This window comes from Lactuca saligna, chromosome 3 (genome assembly GCF_052625555.1).
Source record: "Lactuca saligna cultivar CGN05327 chromosome 3, ASM5262555v1, whole genome shotgun sequence".
In the NCBI taxonomy this organism is placed as follows: Eukaryota; Viridiplantae; Streptophyta; class Magnoliopsida; order Asterales; family Asteraceae; genus Lactuca; species Lactuca saligna.
Window position 1 is genome coordinate 174,874,667 of NC_136419.1, and position 23,395 is coordinate 174,898,061.

At 29.3% G+C, this 23,395-nt stretch overlaps 1 protein-coding gene across 3 annotated transcripts; it reads left to right on the forward strand.

The window, feature by feature from the left end:
• The first annotated feature begins 16,605 nt into the window (after positions 1-16,605).
• Positions 16,606-19,855, forward strand: LOC145034038 (endonuclease V family protein). Of its 3 annotated transcripts, XM_078982469.1 has the most exons (10): positions 16,606-16,662; positions 16,747-16,865; positions 16,947-17,205; positions 17,456-17,518; positions 17,655-17,694; positions 17,816-17,880; positions 18,057-18,173; positions 18,913-19,041; positions 19,384-19,470; positions 19,607-19,855. In XM_078982469.1, exons 2-9 carry the CDS (start codon positions 16,783-16,785, stop codon positions 19,423-19,425), a joined length of 798 nt encoding a protein of 265 aa, XP_078838595.1. In that variant the 5' UTR covers positions 16,606-16,662; positions 16,747-16,782; the 3' UTR covers positions 19,426-19,470; positions 19,607-19,855. The 3 variants fall into 3 exon arrangements, 2 of the variants coding, with proteins under 2 accessions (XP_078838595.1, XP_078838594.1); XR_013677844.1 differs by having other exon boundaries at positions 16,625-16,865; positions 18,962-19,041; XM_078982468.1 differs by having other exon boundaries at positions 16,625-16,865.
• The last annotated feature ends 3,540 nt before the right edge of the window (positions 19,856-23,395 follow it).

Genomic DNA, 23,395 nt, shown 5'->3' on the forward strand with positions numbered 1-23,395 from the left:
ACTTCAATTCAGTTCTAAAAGCTTAGATTGAGATTTTAATCATCTTTCGTCAAGGATATATATATATATATATATATATATATATATATATATATATATATATATATATATATATATATATATATATATACACACTAATAAAAGAGTAACTCTTTTTCCATGTGTCACCATATTAGACCTCTTAATTAATGTATTGCCACTTGTTAATCTATTAGTTCTCCATTTTAAATTTATTAGACCTTCTCATTAATGTGATGCTATTTTTCAATGTATTGATTTCTCTATTTTAAATTTTAGATTTTATATTATTGTTTTCATTAGTTCACAATAAAAAATGTCTAATATATACTGAAAATTAATTTTACATATTTATTTGAATCAGCGATTATAATTTCACATAACAAATAAAAATATCTCTTAATTAGTAATTTATTTAAAATAATTGATTAATAATTTTGAGTTTTTATTATAAAAGTTTAATTAATTTTATAACTGTGGTTTCTATGGGTTGTAAACTAGTATATATATATATATATATATATATATATATATATATATATATATATATATATATATATATAATTAGGTTCAAATGTTCTCAATAAGTATTTTGTGCACATATGGACCAATCAGAATTTAGCACAAATTAAACTTTTAAATAAATCAATAAGGGTAAATTAGTAATATTGCATGTATATTAAATAAATTCCAAAACTAAAATCAATCAAATCCCTATAAAATTGTAATCGGTTTTATACCCTACAAAAACCACTATAACACAAAAATAATCAACGTGTTCTTTCCCCACAGTAGCCGTCGATAAACACCAAATCGGAACCACCGATGTATCTTTCTTCATCGGAGACAATCGCATCCAGTGAGTGTATTATGATCAAGGGTATTTTTGGTACCTGATATGAAGCAAGAGACAATCGTGATTTTCCCCGACCTCCATCTTTTCACTCCAAAAAACCACTACGATCAAGACTCGTCAACAGGTCTGAAACCCAAATTGGTTCCATTAAAGAAATCAAGCAAGTCGCCATTCTTCTTCCCTTTGGCAACTAGCGCCACCGTCGGCCATTGCGCTTTGATACATCGGGTTTGTTTCCTTCTTTGCATCCATCACAGTGTTCTCCGATCGGCACCTGTATGGTATGGACGCCCCCGTTTCCCTCTTTTCATCCATCTTTGTTTCAGTTTTGATTTTTTTTTTTTTTTTTTTTTTGGTTTTTTGATGGTGATTCAGTTCTTTCGGTACATTAATCGTAATTTTAAATTTCAGCTTTTTTTCTATGTCTTACTTATCGATTTTGTGTCAGGAATATGATGTTAATTGGTTTATAATTTTGCAACTTGAGTCGATTGATTGGTTGTGAAATTGATTTCTGATTTTGCACCTTGAATCTAATTGCTTTCTGAAATTGTACATGATGTTTACCTTGTTGTTGAATCTGATGTTGATTTTGACATGTTAATCTGCTATGTGTAATGTGAAAGTGTAACTTCCACCCACCAGGTGTTCGACATAATCCCAACATTGCATCATTCTTCCTTAAACATTCTAGATATTCTTATGTGATAATGATTTCTTTTGATTTGTTCTAGATATTGTAAGTTATGTATACCTTAAATATTTTAAGCATTGTGGTTTACGTTTATTTATTCTTTGTATGTTGGTTGGTAAAATGTTCACTTAAAATTATTCTACTTATTCTAATGTATGTTGTATAATAATTATTCTAACTACTTTTTTACTTATGTTTTATGTTTTGTGTTGAATATTCTATATATTTTAATCAAGCTTCAATTGCTACTGATGATGAACGATACACTATTATTCTACTGATTCGATTGTATGTTGTATTGATTTAATTAAAATATCACTAATCAAGCTTCTAATTGCAGCCAAAGATGGACCAATTGTTGATCGATTGATGAAATACTTTTCAGTTTAAGCTAATTAAGCTAATTTTGTGAGAATGACTTTCTTTCCTCATCATTGGGTGTTTATTCTTATCTTCAATTGTTTCATTCTTTAAGAATAGTTATTTCATTCTTTTAGAATTTTATGTATCTACTGTATTCTTCTATTTGAATAATGTGTAAAGAGTATTATAATCTTGGAGAATCACATAAGAATGATTCTGCCAGAATGCCAATCTCACAATTTTGTAGCTCCTTGTATAAAATCATTCTCATGCAATACAATTCTGACAGAATGTCAATCTCCTTTTTGCAGCTCCTTGTATAAAACCATTCTCATGCAATACAATTCTGACAGAATGCCAATATCACAAAATGTCAATCTCATAGAATGTTAGCATATTTTGAAGTGGCTAAGAGGTCAAACATACACAAGACATCTAGACACGAAACAAGAAAGTGAATGAGGATTCTTTCAAGAATGCCGATATTTTTTTTGCAAGAGAATTCAAGAATAAATGTAATTTATGTTCATAGTTGTATTCTTTAATAATGAATGTAATTACTTATTCTAAACTATTAAACTTTGTCTTATATAGAATTTGTATTCATTAAAAATTATTGGTCTTTATAATATGTTTTTATAATATTATGTTCATAGTTGTATACCATTTTGACAGAATTACAGAATATCATTCTAACAAAATAACATTCTGATAGAATAAAATCGGTTTATGCTTACAAATTACATTTAAAACTGAATTAATTTGAAAAAAAAATCAGATTTTTTCAATCAAAATCATTAATTATCCCACAAATCTCGATTTTTCCTTTTTTAAATTTGTCTCAATTGACTAAAATGTTCTTATGCTGAAATTTATGTGATTATATGATACATGTTACCTTATTGTACTATCATAGACCCTCATATCATGACCTTTGATTATATTCCATCTGATGGTCCAGATCTGTGCATTCTGGCACACAATAGTTACTATAAAAAAATAACCTAACCCTATATATATATATATATATATATATATATATATATATATATATATATATATATATAATGTTGGAATGGTTCAACTTAAAGAAATTCTATATATATTACGTTATCAAAATTCGATTATGATTACGACATCCCTCTTCATAGTTAAATTTTGATAACATGGCAAATAAAAAAAATATTGTAGCAAAAGACTGGTCTAGTATCATGTCTTTATGGGAGACATCATGAATCGTGTCCCATATGCTTTGGATATAAGATCGATTTCATGTGCTATAATATTCATCCTTTCTAAATTTTCCAAATGCTCAGGGCATTTAGAAGAGAAAAGTCTAGAACTGGATATGACTAAAGTGATTAAGCAATTGGCGAGGACAATATGAGGTTTGACAAAGATTGGTTGCTCAGGGACATTTGGAAGTATAGTGTTAATTTTGGCAGGACCATATTGACATTTTTTGAAAAGAGGCAACTCTTGTTCGGAAGTGATAATCAAAATGGGACTATAGAAATGTCTCCATATGTGGAAGTTGTTCAATATGTGTAAGATTAGAAAACCTTAGTGCAAGAAGGATGTTCAAAGCAATGTACTTTGGATATGAGACTTCGTTTCCATAGAGTTGATCTCCTTTAGAATCCTCTGTAATGACGGATGACAAGGTTTTGGTGACCTTGTGCATAATCATTACGAGAGGATAAGTGGATATAAGTTTAAAATCTAACAGATTTTTGGTAAATGGTAGGAATTAGGAATTCTTACATTTACAATAAGGATTTGGGATTGTGAAATGAGCATCATTGGAATCATGTTCAATTGATATATTTCCAAAGTAAAGATCATAGAAAAACATAGTGTGCATACTTGGAGTATGGCATAACTATTGTTTAGAAAAACAAAGTGTACATGCTAGGAGCATGGGACAACTGTTGTTTTTATTCAAGTATTAAGTTGATTATTTGAAACATTATACAATGAATAATGTGTAATCAATATGGTGATAAATAAAAGGTGGTTTTATTTATATTCAAAAAGGTTCTGAGACCATATTGTATTCGATTATTATTGTGTTTCACTTTGCATGTTTTGACTTCCAGAATAGCTAAGTTATTCTTTCCGAATGACTAAGTTATTTAAACACTCCACAGTCGTTCATATGTTGGAAGTAGGTATGAATTAAGACTGTCATGAATGGAGTTTGTAGATGGATAAATGTGTTTAGTCATAGCAATGGTTGCTACAACATTCATGAGTGCTCATAAGTTATAAGTATTGGAATTAACCCATGCTCATTTGTATCACTTCATGGAATTTATCTCGAGTGATCGTGAGACGATAATATCATATAAGTCTTCAAACCTAGAGATATGAGTTGTTACCTATGAGTTGGTTGTGCATTGATTGCACGTAAACGCATCAGTAACTTGATGTTATAAAACGTGCCTTTGTGTAGAATTCAACAAGTAGTAGAACAAGCATATGAGTCGAAGTTTATCTGCTCCTTCTAGAAATAGAAGTGATATCTGGGCCCCTCGAGGATTTTGTGTTGACCCATGTACCAGGCCCGGTCAGAACTAAATTGATGTGTCCAGTTAAGTTCTGTGTCAAACAAATCGGAAATCGAGAAACAACTGCCAGACAATAAGTAAGACATTGTTCCATGTATTTGTCTGGTTGATATCATGAGAACAGAGGACTATATGATCATTTATCTAAAATGGCGCTTCATAGTTCAACAGAGTTTTTGAGAGCTACGATTGCCGGTTGGTTCCTGAAATAATATAAGCAAATATAGTTATTAGACTTATCCAAGTGGGAGTCTGTTGGATAAGGTGTCTAAGTCCATAACTTATTTGGTATATACTTGACCCGACCCGGCATGGTCCATTTGGGTTGCACTTCACCCAAACAATTTATATGGATAATCTTATGAGAATAGTATGTTTATGATTTATTAATATATTATAGGTTATAATATATTAATATGAAGTCATGTTATTTAATTAGTTTTAGTCTTAAATTAATTATGAATTAATTTAGTGATTAAAAGGAAGACTAATTAAACATGGGCTATTGCATTTTATATAATGTAGACTTAAAGTCATTAGGAATGGGCTAAGCATGCATGGGGGTCCATGGATGATCCATGGAGCTTTAACCCATGGATCCTTGGAAAGGAAAAGACATGGGTTATTAGGGTTTACCCTAATCCTCCACACTATATAAAGATGCACATATTGCAAGAAATGGTAACTAGTTGTGTGAGACTTTGTGGTGGCCGATTTTTACATAACATATTATTCTCTCAAGGTTTTTCCAAGTTTGTGGTGATTTGTGATTCCGCTTGAGGCATTCACATTATTGGTGTTAGGCTCTCAAACTCCAAACGATCAATCACTATCAAAAGGTATGTCATTCTTCTAGTATTTTATGATTCTAGTTCTTCATGCTATGCTAGTTAGGATGTAAACCTTGGAAATTATTATTTGCATGTACTTTTAGGGAAAACATAGATCCAAGGTTATTAGGGTTGCATGTACACCTTAGGAGTGTTAGAATGCTCAAAACCTAACAGAAAATCTTACCAATTTCAATCACATGAAACTCCTATAACTCTTGAGATTTCATTGAAACATTAATGACACGTTTAATCTCGGATTATGCTCTTACCAGTTGGACTGGAATGTCAGGGATCACAATTAAGAAGTGAATAACCATGCCAACTCATTTAAACACCCTCGATTGAAATATGATCTCCCATTGATGTGCCGATTAACCACACATGCTCCATCAACAATTATAAACGTGAGTTGTTTCATCATTTCATCTTTGTAGTCCCATATTAGTGTCACACACGCTCCACTAACGACTCATAAAGAAATGATGTGGGTTTTCAAAGATTAGCATAAAATTTCACATTTTCCTAAAGTAACTAGAGTGAGATTTTGAAAAAATGTTCTAGTACTTTATAAAATTATACTTTTAATGTAATTATGTATTATCAAATTCGTTCGGCTAATAACCCTCGACCACACAAAAAAAGTTGTGGGTGAAAAAGACACCCATTAAAAGGTTATTATATTGGTCATTTGTTTATACCTCTCTTTTACTATGGCTTCATGAATGACGCGTACTATAGATTCGACTGATTTTCGTTATATATATAGTATTTAAATATTTTATATATGTATAAGATGTATTTTAAAGCCTTTTTAAAACACAAGGTTTAAATATTAATTATTCGGATTAAACACTTGATTAATTAATCTTTAAACCAATTATAGATTTAATATTGTCTTTTAATCAATCATTTAATAAAATATATTATTAAAATCCATAAAGATAATTCAATTTAGTTATCTTATAATTAAAAATTATACTTTCAAATTTATCTCCTCAAAGTCCAAATTAGGGTTTTAATCATATATTTTAAATAAAAAATCGGATTTAACCATTTCAAAAAGATAATCACTAAAAATTAAGCCTACATTTGGATTAGGTAGATAAGGATACATAAATCAAAAAAACTAGAAAAGGTGTGTTGCGTCTTTTTTCTTTTTGTTGTTTCGATTCATCTAATGCACAATCAATTGTAAGACCAAAGCTCTAATACCACTGATGAAATTTATAGGTTACAAAAATTATGTACTTGTGGAAAAAACTCTTAACAATCAAGGATAAATGCAACCTATAAGGATCTATGTCTTCACATATTAAAAGCAACATACAATGAACTACTAGAACCCTAGATCATAATCAAAATTCATGAGCTTAGGGTTACATACCTTTTGAATTGTTATGGAAAACTATTCTTTAAATCCTTTCCTTTTAGTATCCATAAAGCAAGCACCAAAAGTATGATGTCTATAATGGCTCACAACTAAAGCCTAGAACTAGAAGACAAGAGAGGAGAGATGAGGATCACAAGTGAAATCAGAATTCTCTAGGTACACAAGCCTGCCAAAAATGCTTAGGGGTATGCCCTTATTTATAGCTGTTTAGAAACCCTAGAAACCCAAAATTTAAACATATAATAATAATATTTCAAATCAGGTAATTATCTAGTTTTCTAATTATCATTTGGAGGCTTCCAAAAACCCTATTATGGTCCTCAAAACCGTCAATACAATGGAAGGTTCTGGAATCCTTCTTTGTTTAACTGCTGAATAATTACAGCCCAACCCTTGTACTCTCAATTAATTCTAAGTAACATAGAATTAATTTGAAAATTATTTTTGATTAATTTTTTATTGATTATTACAATTTCTAATTAATATATTAGTCACATAATATATTAACAAATCATCAATTACAATTTCCAATTAACTTATTAATCACATAATAAACTAATAATATCCTTACTCTATAAATGTCATTCTAATCAAATTCTAGTTATGAGGGCAACCCAAAAAGGATTTTGCTTTTAATTACAAGTATATATCAATTTAGTTATGAGCTTAGACACCTTAATTCAACAGGACATTGCATAGGGATAGTTGCAATATTCATGAGTACTTAGAAAATGGGGATACTGAGTATTGGTTAAATCCACGCTTAGAGATTGCTTCATGGATTTTAATCACGAGTAATTCTAAGATGATAATATCTTATATTCTTAAAACAGAGATATATAAGTCATAGTTTGTGAACTTGTTATGCATTAGTTTACTCCAACACATCCGTAACTGGATGTCATAAGGTGCAATTCCATGCATGATATGACAAGTAAAATGAATGATTATATAGTCAAACTTTATTCATTCCATTTGCCTATTTAGCTAAAGCGAAATCTTTGGACCCCTCAGTGATTTGGTGTTCACATTATAAGTTTTGGGTCCAGCCAAGACTACATTCATGTGTTCAATTGGTGGTCTAATAACGTCATCACAAATCGGGAAATCGAGAAACAGAATATTAGACCATGAGTTTGATTCTAATCCATCTCTCATGTCCATACGATATCAGGAAGAACGAGAGGAATAGCTGATCACTTAGAATTAATTAGAATTAATTAATAGGTCTAAGGTTTAGAGTGCAATTGTTCAATAGTTGAACAAGGAAACTTTCTAGAACCTCCCTAGGAGGGGATGATTCTAGGAGCCTCTTTTAGGGCTTTTGGAAACTTTCTTGGTTGATAAGAAAAATGAATTTGAATTGCAATATAATATTATTATTATTTTAATTTCAAATTAGGGTTTCCTACAACTACAAATAGAGACCTCCATAAGACTCATAAATCAGCATAAGCATAAGGAATTTTGAAAATCCTCCTCTTCCCTCTCATATTTCAATCCTAGGGTTTGGTGTGATTCATTAGAGGCTTCCACATTATTAGGACTAGCATTCCAATAAGGGTTCTTCAAAATACATTGCTATTTGTGATAACAACAATAAGGTATGTGTTTAAACCTATAATTTTCGATTATACCTAGATTTATTTAGAAGTTTCAAAGTATGTTTCTATTATGAGAAAAGTCATTGAATTTTCTAGGATTGCATGTGCTTATAAGTTAGTTATGTGAATTTCTACAAGTACATTAAAGTAATCTAGAAAATCCATCGTTATTATACATACACACACACACACACACATATATATATATATATATATAGTGAGGGGATGAGTCGACTATAACATCACATTCTTACATCTTATTGTGAGCACCTTGTAATTTGGTGGAACCACATTTGATCCTATACATAAGGCAATTACATATATAAAAAGGAGTGTGAATTACAATCGTTGAACAACATCAAGGGCCACCTTTTCTACCACACTTTCTCATTATTCATAAAGAGAAATGCCCATGTCGACGAGATATTCCATCAGGGGTATTTTGAGAAAGAAGCATAAATATATATTTTTAAAGTAAAAATATACTTTATAGAAAATAGATAAATATTTTGAATTGAAGTATACATATCTATTTTTATGTTTTTGGAAGTAATAATATTTTTTTTTACATCTTTAGAAGTAAAAGTTATATTTTTTAGAAATATGAATACATATTTAAATGTCTTTAGAAGTATAAGTACTTAGACATATAAATCGTGGATGTTTAGGGCACATAAAAGTTAGAAATATAGGGGTACGCGTTGGTACGCGTTGATACCGGTTCCATTAATGAAATAAAAATGAATATATTAAAATTGAGTTTATTTTGAAAATAAAAAATGTTTTATGTCTAAAATAGAAAAGGGTACACAATATAAGGTCTTTATAATTTATCTGTTTGTAATCTCTAAATAACAATTAAAACTTAAAAATTGGATTTTCTTGAAAAAGAAAAATGTCTTCGATCTAAAAAAAAATCAAAATATAAGTTTTTTCTTTTTGAAGGACTACTTAGTTAATGGTTAGAAATCAAATTTCTCAAGTTAGTTAATTCGACTATCATCGTGTTTGAACACGCCCCGAAAAACAATATAATTTCAATGAATAAAAATACTTTAAAAACTAAATATATTATTTAAGCCAACCCAAAATATTTCCATCACTACCCAACAGGTCGTTCCAAACTTATTTTGGGCCCAGAGCGAAAGGAAAAAACGGGGCCTTAAAATACACAAATCTCATCAAGTCATAAATACTTATAAAGCTAGCATTTTTTCTTGAATCTCATGCACTTGAAACCTCCTTTTTTAACTTTCTCAAACCATATTCATTTGAAACTTCCTTTTTTAACTAATGCAACTCAAAAGTTTTCTTAATTGTGATTTAACACTTAAAAGTTTTATAACTTATATTATGTTTAATTAACATTTAGTGAAAAGTTTACTATAAAAAGGCCAATCTTTTGTGTCTTTTGTGTTATATAAAATATTACATATAAGAAGGATTTGAAGATATTGTGATTCAAAAGTTTTCATATAGTTGAAGCATTCATGATCAAAATATGATGATTTGAAGAAATAGGTTATGTCGCATCGATGATAACTGTAATATGATTTTTTTCTTTTAACCAAAACAAATGAAGTTTTTCTATTATTTCTTTATATTTAGTTTCTCATTTAATCTTTATATGTGATTTGTGTGTATTACTCAATCTTGAATGTGATTCTCCAAACATCAATGTTTTGCTTGGAATATCTTTCTGATTCTTCTTTTTCAAGAAAAACATTTGATTGCAGGTTAGTGAAGAATTATCATCAAGTTTCTATAGTTGAATGGTGTTAAATGAAGTAAGAAGATTCATAAAATGGATATAAGTTTTTTTGTTTGAGCAAAGTTGATGAATGTTAGTTTTTTCTTTTGATTTAAATGTATGTTTTTGTAACATCCTTATTTATATATTCAACCACTCAATGCTCTTATTTATTTGATTGTAGTTTTTCTACGTTGATTATGTTTATTTTATATTATTTTTTTGTTGGGTTATCATACACAACATATTTAAAAGATAACATAATTTTGAACATTTGATATTTAATTATGATAGACTTATCATTATATGTTCTTCATATGAAAGTAATTTATTCATATTACTACAACAAGAATTATATATAACATTTACGAAAATGTATATATATTATATGTGATTTGTTTAACATGTATATGCACCTATGTATGTTATAAATATATAACTAAATATCTTTATGTTTAATAATTGAAGGGATTAAAATGATGCATCAAAACTAATTATTTAGACGAATATAATAATAATAATAATAATAATAATAATAATAAATATACATTTCCAAGTACCGTATTCATTTGAAACTCATACTACAACTCAAGAGTTTTCTAATTTATGTATATTTATTAGTTACAACTCAAGAATTTTTAACTTATGGTTATTAATTAGTAATCACCAATAACTTTTTATTTTCCTTTCTTTTATAAGGTTGTAAAGTTTTGCTCATTAAAAACATTAATGTATTTGAAGAGATTTGTAATTTAAATATGAAGAGTTAATATAAATGTTATAATAGATATTTTAGTGCTTTTATGTTATTAAAAGTTATACTGTTTATTTTTCATATTTGTTTATTATTCGTTGTATATATATATATATATATATATATATATATATATATATATATATATATATATATATATATATATTAATACAAATGTTATAATAGATGTTTTTCTATTTTTATGGTACTAAAAGTTGCAGTTCATATTTTTGTTCATACGTTTTGTTACCCGTTATATTATCATTCATTTGATATATAATTTACACAATTTTAAACGGTTTATAAAATTATCAAATAATTGTATATATCACAACGACTTAAAAATTAAACTATAATATTTAATACAACTAATATGTTAACTATATGCTTGCTTTACTACTAACACTAGCGAATGTCTGCGTGTTGCGCAAAAACACCTATATAGTTGAAGTTTTTACAAATATATGTTTTTTTTTTTTATAAATATAACAGTAACGTTGTTGTTAAATTTGATATAATAATTTTTATACTAAATTGATATAATATATTGATTATTTTGAATTATATGATAATTTATACATATATTATAACTTTTTAATCTCAATCGTTTGAATAACTTGTACCTGCGAGTTACACATGAATAAAATTAAACATAATATACAGTTTAATGTTATTTATAGTTGTTATTATTGTTAATTAATTTTTTAAAATTTATTTGTTTAATGTTTTAATTTCTATCATTATAATTATTTAAAACATCAAACATTGTTTTTTGATTTTATAGGTAACAATATAATCATTTTTATACAATTATTTTTAACTATTGTTATTGTAAATTATTTTAAGCTATTTTTTTGGAAATTTTTAACGATTATAAAAAACATTTAGGAAATATTTTAGTTAAATTGAGATTATAATTTAGGTGTTGTTTGTTTTTTTTTTAGGTAAAATATCTGCAGTCTGCGGACCATATCTTTAGACCTCTGCAGTAAAAGAGGTGGATCAAACGTTTGCAGTCTGAAAAAAGAAGATTGTTTGTTTTTTTTAACATCTGTGGGCTACTAAAATAAACTGAAATCTAAATAAACTGATTTTTTTAAACTTCAAAGTGATTTTTTAATATTTTTATGACTTTGTTATAAATAATTAACGAATCCAGATCAACTTTTATGTATTATTGTATAAAAAATAAAAATAAAAATAAAAATGGTATAAGTTAACATATATATTTGATAAAAACCAACAACTTTGGTTGCAAAATTATAACTGAACATTATAATTAGTGATCAAAGAATTTGATACATAAATGGATGAAAATAAACTTCGATTTTTTCAATTAAATCCATTAAAAACGTACCATAAATATTTTATTGAGAAATTGATGATACTGTATTAAATAATGTTTTACAAAATTTGACAAAAAAAATATAAGAATATATTATGATTTTTTTATATATTTATATAAACAACTTTAACGACTATTATTGTAATAAATCGTTATTCATAAATTTGTCAAAAATATCATGTTTGTATCATCGAACGTTTTCCTTTATATTTTTTATTTTTTTTTTCAAACTGTTTATCATTAATAAAGTTGTAAAAAAATATAAATTAAAAAAAACTTGAAAAAAATAAAGATATATAGCTAGAAGATGTCTGAATACGTTAGAAGACTCTGGTCCATATCTGTGCCAAGAAGAGGGCGCGCATACATTTTTAGGTCTGCAGTCTTCAAAAAAACAAACAGTCTGCAAATGCTAATGTTTGCGCATGGTCTACACGACACAGATAGAAGAGGTCACGCAGATCTATAGAGAAAAAACAAACACTGCCTTAGTTTTTGCATTTATCACTATAATTTATCACTTTTACTTATTTAAAAAATGTTCTTTTCTTTTTCAAGTGGAATTGAAATTTATATTTAAGTTGACATTGTAATATGTAGAAACACCTATATAGTTGAAGTTTTAACAAATATATATATATATATATATATATATATATATATATATATATATATATATATATAAAATATAACAATAACGTTGTTGTTGAATTTGATATAATAATTTTTATACTAAATTGATATAATATATTTATTATTTTGAATTATATGATAATATAAACATGTATTACAACTTCATAATCTCAATCGTTTGAATGACTTCTATTCGCGAGTTGCACATGAATAAAATTAAATATAATATATGGTTTAATGCTATTTATAGTTGTTGTGTTGGTTAACTAATTTTTTAAAATTTATTTGATTAATGTTTTAATTTCTATCAATATAGTTATTTAAAACATCAAAGATTTTTTTTTATTTTAAAGGTAACAATATAATCATTTATATAGAGTTATTTTTAACTACTGTTATTGTAAATTATTTTAAGCTAGTTATTTGAAAACTTTTTCGATTATAAAAATACATTTGGGAAATATTTTAGTTAAATTGATATTACAATTTAGTTTTTGAATTTATCACTACAATTTATCACTTTTAACTATTTACAAAATATTATTTAGTTTTTTAAGTGGAACTGAAATTTATATTTAAGTTGATATTGTAATGTTATATTTAAGCTCACAATTTAAGTATTTTGTCAAAACTGTTCAAAAGTTGTAGCTTTAAACTGATAATGGTTTACATATAATAACATATTAAATCTAATAAATTAATTATCATATGTTAAAATTTAAAGACATAACTTTATAAGTAGAAGTAAAGATATTATTTTAAAATTGAAATTTAGTTTATTATGATTACACTTTAGGTTTGATATTTATTTAACCTTATTAACTAACTTATAATTATTATTAGAAAGACACTATAATTTACCACTTTTAACTATTTACGGAATATTCTTTGCATTGTATAAGTTAAACTAAAATTTATATTTAAGTTGACCCTATAATGTTATATTTAAATTAATAATTTAAGTATTTGATACAAATTATTCCAAAACTATATCTTTAAAATGATAATGGTTTACATCCAACAATATATTAAAACTAATAAATTAAGTATAATATGTTATAAGTTAGAAAAACCTAACTTTATTAGTAGAAGTAAAGATATTATTTTAATATTGAAATTTAGTTTATATATGATTACACTTTAGGTTTGATAATTATTTAACCTAATTAACCAAATTATAAATATTATTAGAAAGAAATTGAAAAGTCATGGGAGTTTCAAATGAATGTGGTGAAAGGAAAAAGTATATGGGGGTTTCAAATGAATGAGATTCAAGAAAAAATGCTAGCTTTATAAGTATGTATGATTTTGTTTCAAAGTAAAAATATTAAATAATAATTTGGTAAAAGTTATTATTTTAACTATCTAATTCTATTCCCGTGCAAACGCGCGAGGATTCACCTAGTTTTTTATAATCCATATTATAACAAAAGAGTAATTTTATTCTCCTTTTGACATGTGTTATCATATTACGTCTAATAATTAATATATATTTTATTTTTCTTTTGTTATGTGTCACTATATTATATCTCTAAATTAATGAATGTCACTTGTCAACTTATTGATCATCCATTTTAAATTTCAAATTTTAAATTTTCCACTCTAATTACATTAAATTAATAACATTAAAATAAAATTAACACAAATTATAAAGTGATATAATTTTACATATTTATTTAAATCAATGATTATAATTTTATATAACTAAAAGAAATCTCTTAAGTAATAATTTATTTAAAATAAGTGATTAATAATTTTGAGTTTACTATTAAAGTTTAATTAATTTTGGAACCATGGTTTTCACATATTATAAACTAATAACTCAATAATTTAAAAAAATTATTTATACTATCTTTTAAATATAACAATTTCATTATACAAAAAAGACAAAATTGCAAAAGTGGTCCCTGTGGTTGGTGAATTTATGCGATTTTGGTCCAAAATGATATCTTGGTGCACCACAGGTCCAAAATTGTATTTTTCTATTGCTTTTGGTCCCTGGCATTAACTTTCATCCATTTGTGCCGTTAGGTGCAATAAAGACAAGGGTATTTTCGTCTTTCCGCCTACAAGGACCATTTTTACAACCTTATTCCTAAAAATCACAATTTCTCCCACCAGCGTTTGGTACTACTGCCTTCATTGCTTGAATCATTTTATCTTCAAATAATGAATTGATTTTATATACTTTCTTCGTTTTTGGACGCGATTTACAGATCAGAAGCAAAATGAGACTCACGATTTGAGTCTTGTGGTCTCTATTTAGTCCCAACGATAAACAAGAATTACCAGCGGGGTGGGTCGTCTGGGTGGTTGCTCCGACTGTCTCGTCGCCCCTATCTACAGGTCAAGGGATTTTCGATCGTCATTTGCTCGAGAATAGGGCGAACATCAGCAGAAATCGAAAAGGTTCCAGAAGCGGTTGACGATTGCGAAGGGATGAGGGCTTCGATTTCCAGCGGGCTCCCTTTGGTGCGTTTGGTTCGTCGTTGGCAGCCTCAAATTGAGGAAGGAGTCTTGTAATAGGAACTGTAATTCTTTCCTTCCGATACTTACTAATCTCTTGAAAAACTTGATGAGTTTCAACCGATGGTAATCCATTGATGACAATATCAGCATCCCAAACAGCTTCCCGTAAATTCGTTACTACTTTCAAAGGACTAAGTGGAGTATGGATCATATTCAAACAAAACCCATGTTTCAAAATCTCATCTACGTACAATACTAGATCGCCTAATCTTGCTTCAACGTATTTCAAATACGCACATCCTCTAATCAATAGTCTTAACACGTCTTCTCGTGTGTTGATTACATCGAATAAATGTTGCGATGTGGCTCAATCGACTGACCTACATGCTCGTCTCCAAATCCTGATTTGAACTTTATCTCAAAGATGACCATAACCATCTTGTAACATTGCTGCAAACACACCGCTCCAAGCACCAGCTCCAACGCTCACGATTCTTAAAGGATCATCGTCTGTTTTACCCAATACGTTACGAAGCTCGTCGAGTTTTTCCTCTAGAGACCCGTTGTTGATTTGGACTAAACCATTCACGTAAGCATTGTTTGTCGAGGTCGATCCCTCGATTTCTGCTCCGACCATCGTTTTCTTGCACAAACCTCGATGAATTTGATTTTTCTGAATTGGGGTTTGGGTTGATTTGTATCGAGTGAGATCTTCAATTACAGATGATGGTGTATAATTTCTATAAGAAAACGACGAAAAGTACAGCGGTGGAGGTGAATATGAGTTTTGTAATAAATGTAACACATTTAACATCTACAAGAAGGTCGGCTGAAGTAAACCCATCAGGGAATTCAGTTTGAAACGATGAAAACTGCAAGACTCCTTCCTCGATCCGTCACTTGGGCACGATCAAGATCGAGCATGAAACTGCAACTGTTCTTCTACTTTTCTCGATTCCCTTGATTATATATATATATATATATATATATATATATATATATATATATATATATATATATATATATATATATATATATATATATATATAGGTTTGGTTCATGATTTTTTTGGAAACAGGTTGCAAAAATGGTCCTTGTAGGTGGAAAGACGAAAATACCCTTGTCTTTATAGCACCTAACGGCACAAATGGATGGAAGTTAATGTCAGGAACCAAAAACAATAGAAAAATCCAATTTTGGACCAATGGTGCACCAAGGTATCGTTTTGGACCAAAATTGCGTAAATTTACCAACCACAGGGACCATTTTTGCAATTTTGTCTAAAAAAAAAAAAAAACATTAGCCCCCTTGGACATTTAACGGTATCGCCCACTGTGGACAGACCTACTATCCAAATAGGAGTCGGTACTCCGGCATCAAAATGTAAGTAACCGACAACAAAAATTAAAATCAGATGATCCAAACACGCTATATCATCATAAACCACCTAACTGTATTTTTGTCCAGACATTACAACTTCTGAGAGACAGATTCCGAGCTTGCATGGAGATTGAATCCTCCCCTTCAACGTCATCGTCGGCATTGCATTCCTCCGATCAACATCACGTTCCTCACAAATGGCTCGAGTAAGTACTCATCCGTTCGGTCATACCCTCATTCGTCTTTCAGCTACGGCTCACATACCCAATTCACCTGAATTCAATTAGGGTTCAGGATTCGCTGAAGAAGAAATTAGTCACCGAAGATGATTACACCTGGAAATTAGCGGAAACAGGAGAGGGTTGCGGAGTAGAATTGTTGAAGTACATCGGCGGAGTTGATATAAGTTTCTCCAAAGATGATCCATCAGTCGCTTGCGGAACCCTCGTTGTTTTGGATTTCAAAACTCTCGATGTTGTTTATGAGGATTCGTCTATCGTAACCATCGATGTTCCATATGTTCCTGGCTTTCTTGGCTTTAGAGAGGTGTGTTTTTAATTCTCCTTCTTTATCGATTTTCAGGTTCCCCAAACTTTTACCGTAATTCGATCAGAAAATGAAAATACCTTTTTTTAAAAATTCGCCTTCACTTTCATGGATTATATAGCAATAGCAACCAAAATGATGTCATCATTCAATTCGAGAAATATATAATATACTATTCCATTCATTATGCAATAAGCCTTATAGCTAATATGTAAAGCTGTGTAATAACTTACGTTTTTATTATAATCAGGCTCCTATATTTCTAAAACTATTGGAGAAAATGCAGAATGGTTCTCATCCTTTCTACCCTCAGGTAGTTTTTGTCTTCGATTATACTTTTTTTTTTTTTTCTGCAACATGGGAGTTAATGATAAAGCTACTTCCCTTAAATTATTTTGTAGACCATGAAATGCAATTTTTTTGTTTTTGTTTTTTTTTTTAATACTCAGTTATTGATGATTGATGGAAATGGCATACTTCATCCTCGAGGCATGTGTTTCTGTTAAGCTTTTCTGTAATCTATTATGGTGAACACTGAACTATGCTTTGGTGAATTTGCTATTAAGTAAACTGCATTTACTGAACTGTTTTTTGAATTTTTGGTGTGTAGGCTTTGGCTCAGCTTGTCATCTTGGGGTTCTGGTTAATCTTCCTACAATTGGTATAGGGAAGAATGTAAGTATTCAGGAAATAGCAATGTACTTTCGTTTATTTGTTTATTATAGTTTATAACATCCTACTTCCATTTATTTTATTATAGCATTCTACTTTTAACTCTTTTATGTTATTTTAAAAAAAAAAAAACATGAAAATTGAGCTACGATTTGATCACTTTTTGTGTGTATTTTCAGTTGCATCATGTGGATGGTCTTACTAACTCAAAAGTAAGGGAGCTGTTTGAAGCTGAAGAGAATTACAACATAGACTTCATTTATTTAATTGGGGACTCAGGGAACACTTTAGGAGCTGTGAGAATTTTAAATCTATAATTTAATTCTTTTTTAACTCTTTAATGTTTATTGAAATTAATGTTTATCATCTTGTTTACAATGTGACTCATTTATAAATTATAATCCCAATTAGTAGCCAATGAAGAATCTCGATGGACGATTTTACCCCTCTTAACTAACTAAATAAAGGGTAGTTATTTCCTACATTTTTACTACACAGAATCAATTATATTTTCATCATTAAAAAGACAAAATTGAAATTGTTCAGCGCAATAACAGTATATAGTTTATAAAACTTATATGATCATAACTACTTTATATAATTTAACAAATTAGGTAATAGATTTCTTATGTACATCGTAAGGTTAAGCCATTTTTTTTATATACAATATGCAAAACAAAAAGTCAAAAACAAAAAACTAGATAACACTAAGTGCTAAATGCAATAAATCGCAACGTCCTTTTATTTATTTGTATATTACACCGTTCTTCTTTAACTCCTTTCTATTACAACAATGTACTTTCACCTTTTCTTATTAAGGCGTTATACTTTTAATCTTTTTATTATTATTATTACGACATTATACTTTGAAAAATCTATCCATTTTGATGACACTAGTGTTATAATTGGTTAGATTTTTCAAAGATTTGAAAGTAGGATGTTGTAATAAACAAATCGATGAAGAAGAATATGTTAAAATATTGAAGTTTATTTATAATTTATCCTCTTTAATTTATTTATTTATTTGTTATGTAGGCATTACATTCAAGTAAAGGATCATTTAAACCAATATTTGTTTCAATAGGCCACCGTGTATCTTTGGCTTCTGCTGTTGAAGTTGTTAGAAGAACATGCAACTACCGTGTCCCCGAGCCCATTCGCCAGGTCAGCAAGCTAACATATATTATTTTTTTTCCTATTATAGCATTGTACTTTTAAAATAGCAATGTACTTTGAAATAACAATGTACTTTCATTTACTTGTTTTTTTATATAACATCCTACTTTCATTTCTTCCTATTAAAGAAAAAACAATGACCAAAATTAATATATGAAGGTAATTAAGTTTATTCTATGATATATAAATATGTAATATGTCATTTTCCTTGTGTCACTCGTACCCATATTTAATATTTATAAATCATCAGTAATAAAATTGTAAAATTAAGACTAGATTTTTTTTAAAAGAAAAATATGTTACTAATAATTTAACTACTTTTGAGAGTAGGCTGACATAAGATCAAGGGAGTATCTTCGGAAGCATCATTGAATCCTGTTGGGATGTTGTTACTTGTAACTGTACTTTACTTACTTGGTAAGCCCTTCATTACTAGATCTCATCACATATAATTTTTTTCCTTTTTGTTTCTTATTTGTGAAATTTTTTATTGTTTTATTTATATTATTGTTTTTCCTTTTTGTTGGCAAAAATTTTGTTCATTTTGTTACAGATGACACAGTGGCATTCAAATACAATGGAGGTTGGTTTAAATTAACTTTTTAACAATAAAAGGTACATATTATATTAATTGTAATTCTTTATTCGACTAAATTGTACAAATTCACGTGTTGTAAACAAGTGATAGAAGATATGGTCTATTTATTATTTAGGGCCTTATCTTTGTAACGATGAGACTTATGTATGTTGTTCGATCATAGTTTGGCAAATGACACAAAATACATTATGGTTTTATTTTTTATTCTTTTGATTTTCATATTGCATTATTTTTTGTTTTAAAACGAATTTTTTTTGTGACCATTTCAATGGTTGGAAATAGTGTTGATGTGGCATGTAAGTTGATACATTAAAAAAATAATAATAAAAAAAAATCAGTGTTTACTCTCCATTTTGTTTTTAAAAGTCACTAGATTATATTTTTTCGATTTCAAGCATCTTGATCCCTAGTGTGTATAAATGTATTGGAAATGGTGTTGATGTGGCATGTAAGTTGATACATTAAAAAAATAATAAAAAAAATCAGTGATTACTCTTCATTGTGTTTTTAAAAGTCACTAGATTATATTTTTTTCGATTTCAAGCACCTTCGTCCCTAGTGTGTATACATGTATTTGGTGATATACTTGTTTGGTATTTATTGATTAAGATAAAGTTTGGATACGATTTTGTGTCCAAACCCTCTCTTAGGCTTGAGGAAGTGGACTCGCCGCCCCTCTTGCTAAACAAGTCACTAACATATCAAACACCACCATTTAGGGTTCGTTAAAGGAGATGTTAAGAATTGACCGCCAAACAAGAAGCAAGAGGAAATAAGAGAAAGAAGATGTATTGGTTCATAGTTATTGTTTTTTTTTTCCTTTCAAAATAAACCTTATTAATTTAACATAACACCACTTCTTACCGGATGCTAAGAGAGAAAAATGATGCAACTATCAAAAAAAGAGGTGGCAATGTGCTAAGAGTAAGAGTGTTATCATTTCCCTTAGCCTTAAGTATTATTCCGTTAAGAATTTCTACGATTCCCACCTGAATTTTGCGATTAATAATATCAAAAAGGTCCTAGAATTCTAAAAAATAAAATTCATCCGGTGTACAAAATATACGTGTATAAATCCCATTTTTTAGTATTTTAAGGTTTATATGACCAGATAAACTTACGCTATTCCATTAGGCTACTGGATGTGGGCAACATGTTATCACATCCAAAAAGTCCACCTCGTAATCTTAGTCATATTTTTGGTGTTATAACACCTAGGAGTGGCAAATCGGGCTATTGTGTCTTGTTTTTGTCTGACACGACACGACACGACAATGTTTTAGGTAACACGAACACGACACGACAATACGGTATGATGTCGTGTTTTTTTTAACTAACATGCAAACGAACCAATTAAAAATGAGAAACACAAACGACACAACAAATATATCATAATATAGCAATTAGTTTATTTAATTAATATTTAATCACACATAACATGAAAAACACAACAAATAAATGCTAAATCATGTCAATTTCGTGTCGAATTTTGAACACGAACACGACATGACATGACATCATGTTTTTTACACTTGACACGAACACGACATAAACACGAATTTGAATTTCAATTTCATCCCAATTTCATTTCATGTTGTGTATTTTTGTCGTGTCGTGTCAACAATTGGTACCCCTAATAAAACCCAATGTGAAAATAAGCAACACCAAATAACATGTGATAACACCTCTTATTTTCTATTACTTTTTTTTCTTTTTTTTGAGGTTTTCCCGTTTGTTTTTTATTTATGTCATAATATTTAAAATTATCATATAAATTAAATCATAGATTAAAAATAACATTTAAAAATTAAAAATAAAATTTTAATAAATCCTAAATTAAAAATAACATTAAAAATTTACAACAAATGACAAAAAAATTTAAACATCTAAAAAACAATAAAAGATGAGAAAATTTACATTTTTCCCTAAACTATTCATCTTCAGGACCATCATAGATATGATCTGCCAAATCTTTTCGAAGTTGTTTGTGTTTTCACTGATCTTGAATGTCAACGACTCTATGTAAGTATTTTGTTATCTTTAGTTGAAATTGAATGTGTCCAGGTTCCATAGGCGAATACTCCGCAACGTTTTGCCTGTTATTTTCAATCACCATGTTATGAATTATGATACATGCATACATAATATCTCATAGAGTGTCCAAGTGATATGGTCGTGTCGTATGTTCAACTGTAACACCCCAAAATTTTCAACAACTTTAAACTTTTTAGAAATCCCCTTTTACTAATAAAAATGTTTACAAGATTAGTGTTCTCAAAACATTATTTAAAAATCAGTGCCTCCCAAGATCATTAACATAATCAGGATGTGTAGGGTCACGCCTTCGCCTCGCCACGGTTCTCTAAAATACTTGAAACCATAAACCAAAAACTATAAGCACAAAGCTTAGTGAGTTCCTCCAAAGTACCAACACACAATAGATAACATATGCTACAAACAGCACACTATGGGTCCAATCAACCATCAGGTTGGAATAACCCAGACCCTTAACCATCAGGTTGGAATGCCAACATACTATAGGTCCAATCAACCATTCAGTTGGAATATCCCAGACCCTCAACCATCCAGTTAGAATGCCAACATACTATGAGTCCAATCAACCATTGGGGTGGAATACCCTCGGGCCCATTCAACCATCGGGTTCGTATGTCCCGACCTGTTGGATCACGCACAAAGTAGTGAAGCCTCAACCACCGACCAAACATATGCATATATAACAAATAATCATATAGCAGTCTACAGCCAGAAAACATATCTACATATCACTAAGCATAGTACCATCCTATATACAAGGATACCAATCTAACATATCACAACAGTACACAATCATATAATAAACCAGGATAACAATCCAAATGGTCTAACTTGGTGTCTTCGACCAGTAAGTACAGTGAGGAAAACTCACTTCGCACTGCCGAATCACACAGATGATCCTTGGTTGCTGGTTGACAGATCCCCAGACTGTTAATATCAAGACAACACCCCATCAATAGCTGATCCCACGGATAATCTCTGATTGCATATCCACTAAAATCTACGTGCTATCAAATACCACAAATGACAACCCATTAACATCTAGCCCCTGACTCACACTATGAGTCCAAATTAGAGTAAAAGACCTTTTTACCCGTCCTCAAGATTGTCCCAAGGCGAAGGCCCAAACTATATAACTAAAGGCCCAAAATCCAAAACAAGCATCTAAGGCCCAAATATGGCCCAATTTTCCAAATTAGGCCCAATTCCTTTTGTGGACCTTCCCCTAAGAAAGTCAAACAAGTCACAACAGCCCAACCATAAAATTCAGATGGCCCAACATGGCCTAAAACAACCAAGCCCAAAACCGCAACCCAAAAGAAGAAGCCCAAGTCTGCTGAGTATGTGGGGCGTACTCAAGCTGTATGCTCAACGTACAACATGAAAGGATTGTACGTACTTCGCACACACTTGTACGCCCAATGTACTCACCAACCATGGCCATCTTTCCAATTTAGCACTTAATCCATTAAGACTTAGATCCAAACTTAGATCTGACTTCCCTAAGGTGGTTAATCACACAAAGTTGCCAACTTTATGTGAATGCATGGCTAAATGGGACTCTAGAGCTCAAAGGAGCTTAATACTTGACTTAGTACATGCATAGAACCAAAACCACCATAAAGTTTGCACCTTTATGCCCAAGGAACCCATAATATATCCACATCTACAAATACAAGCTCCCAAAAT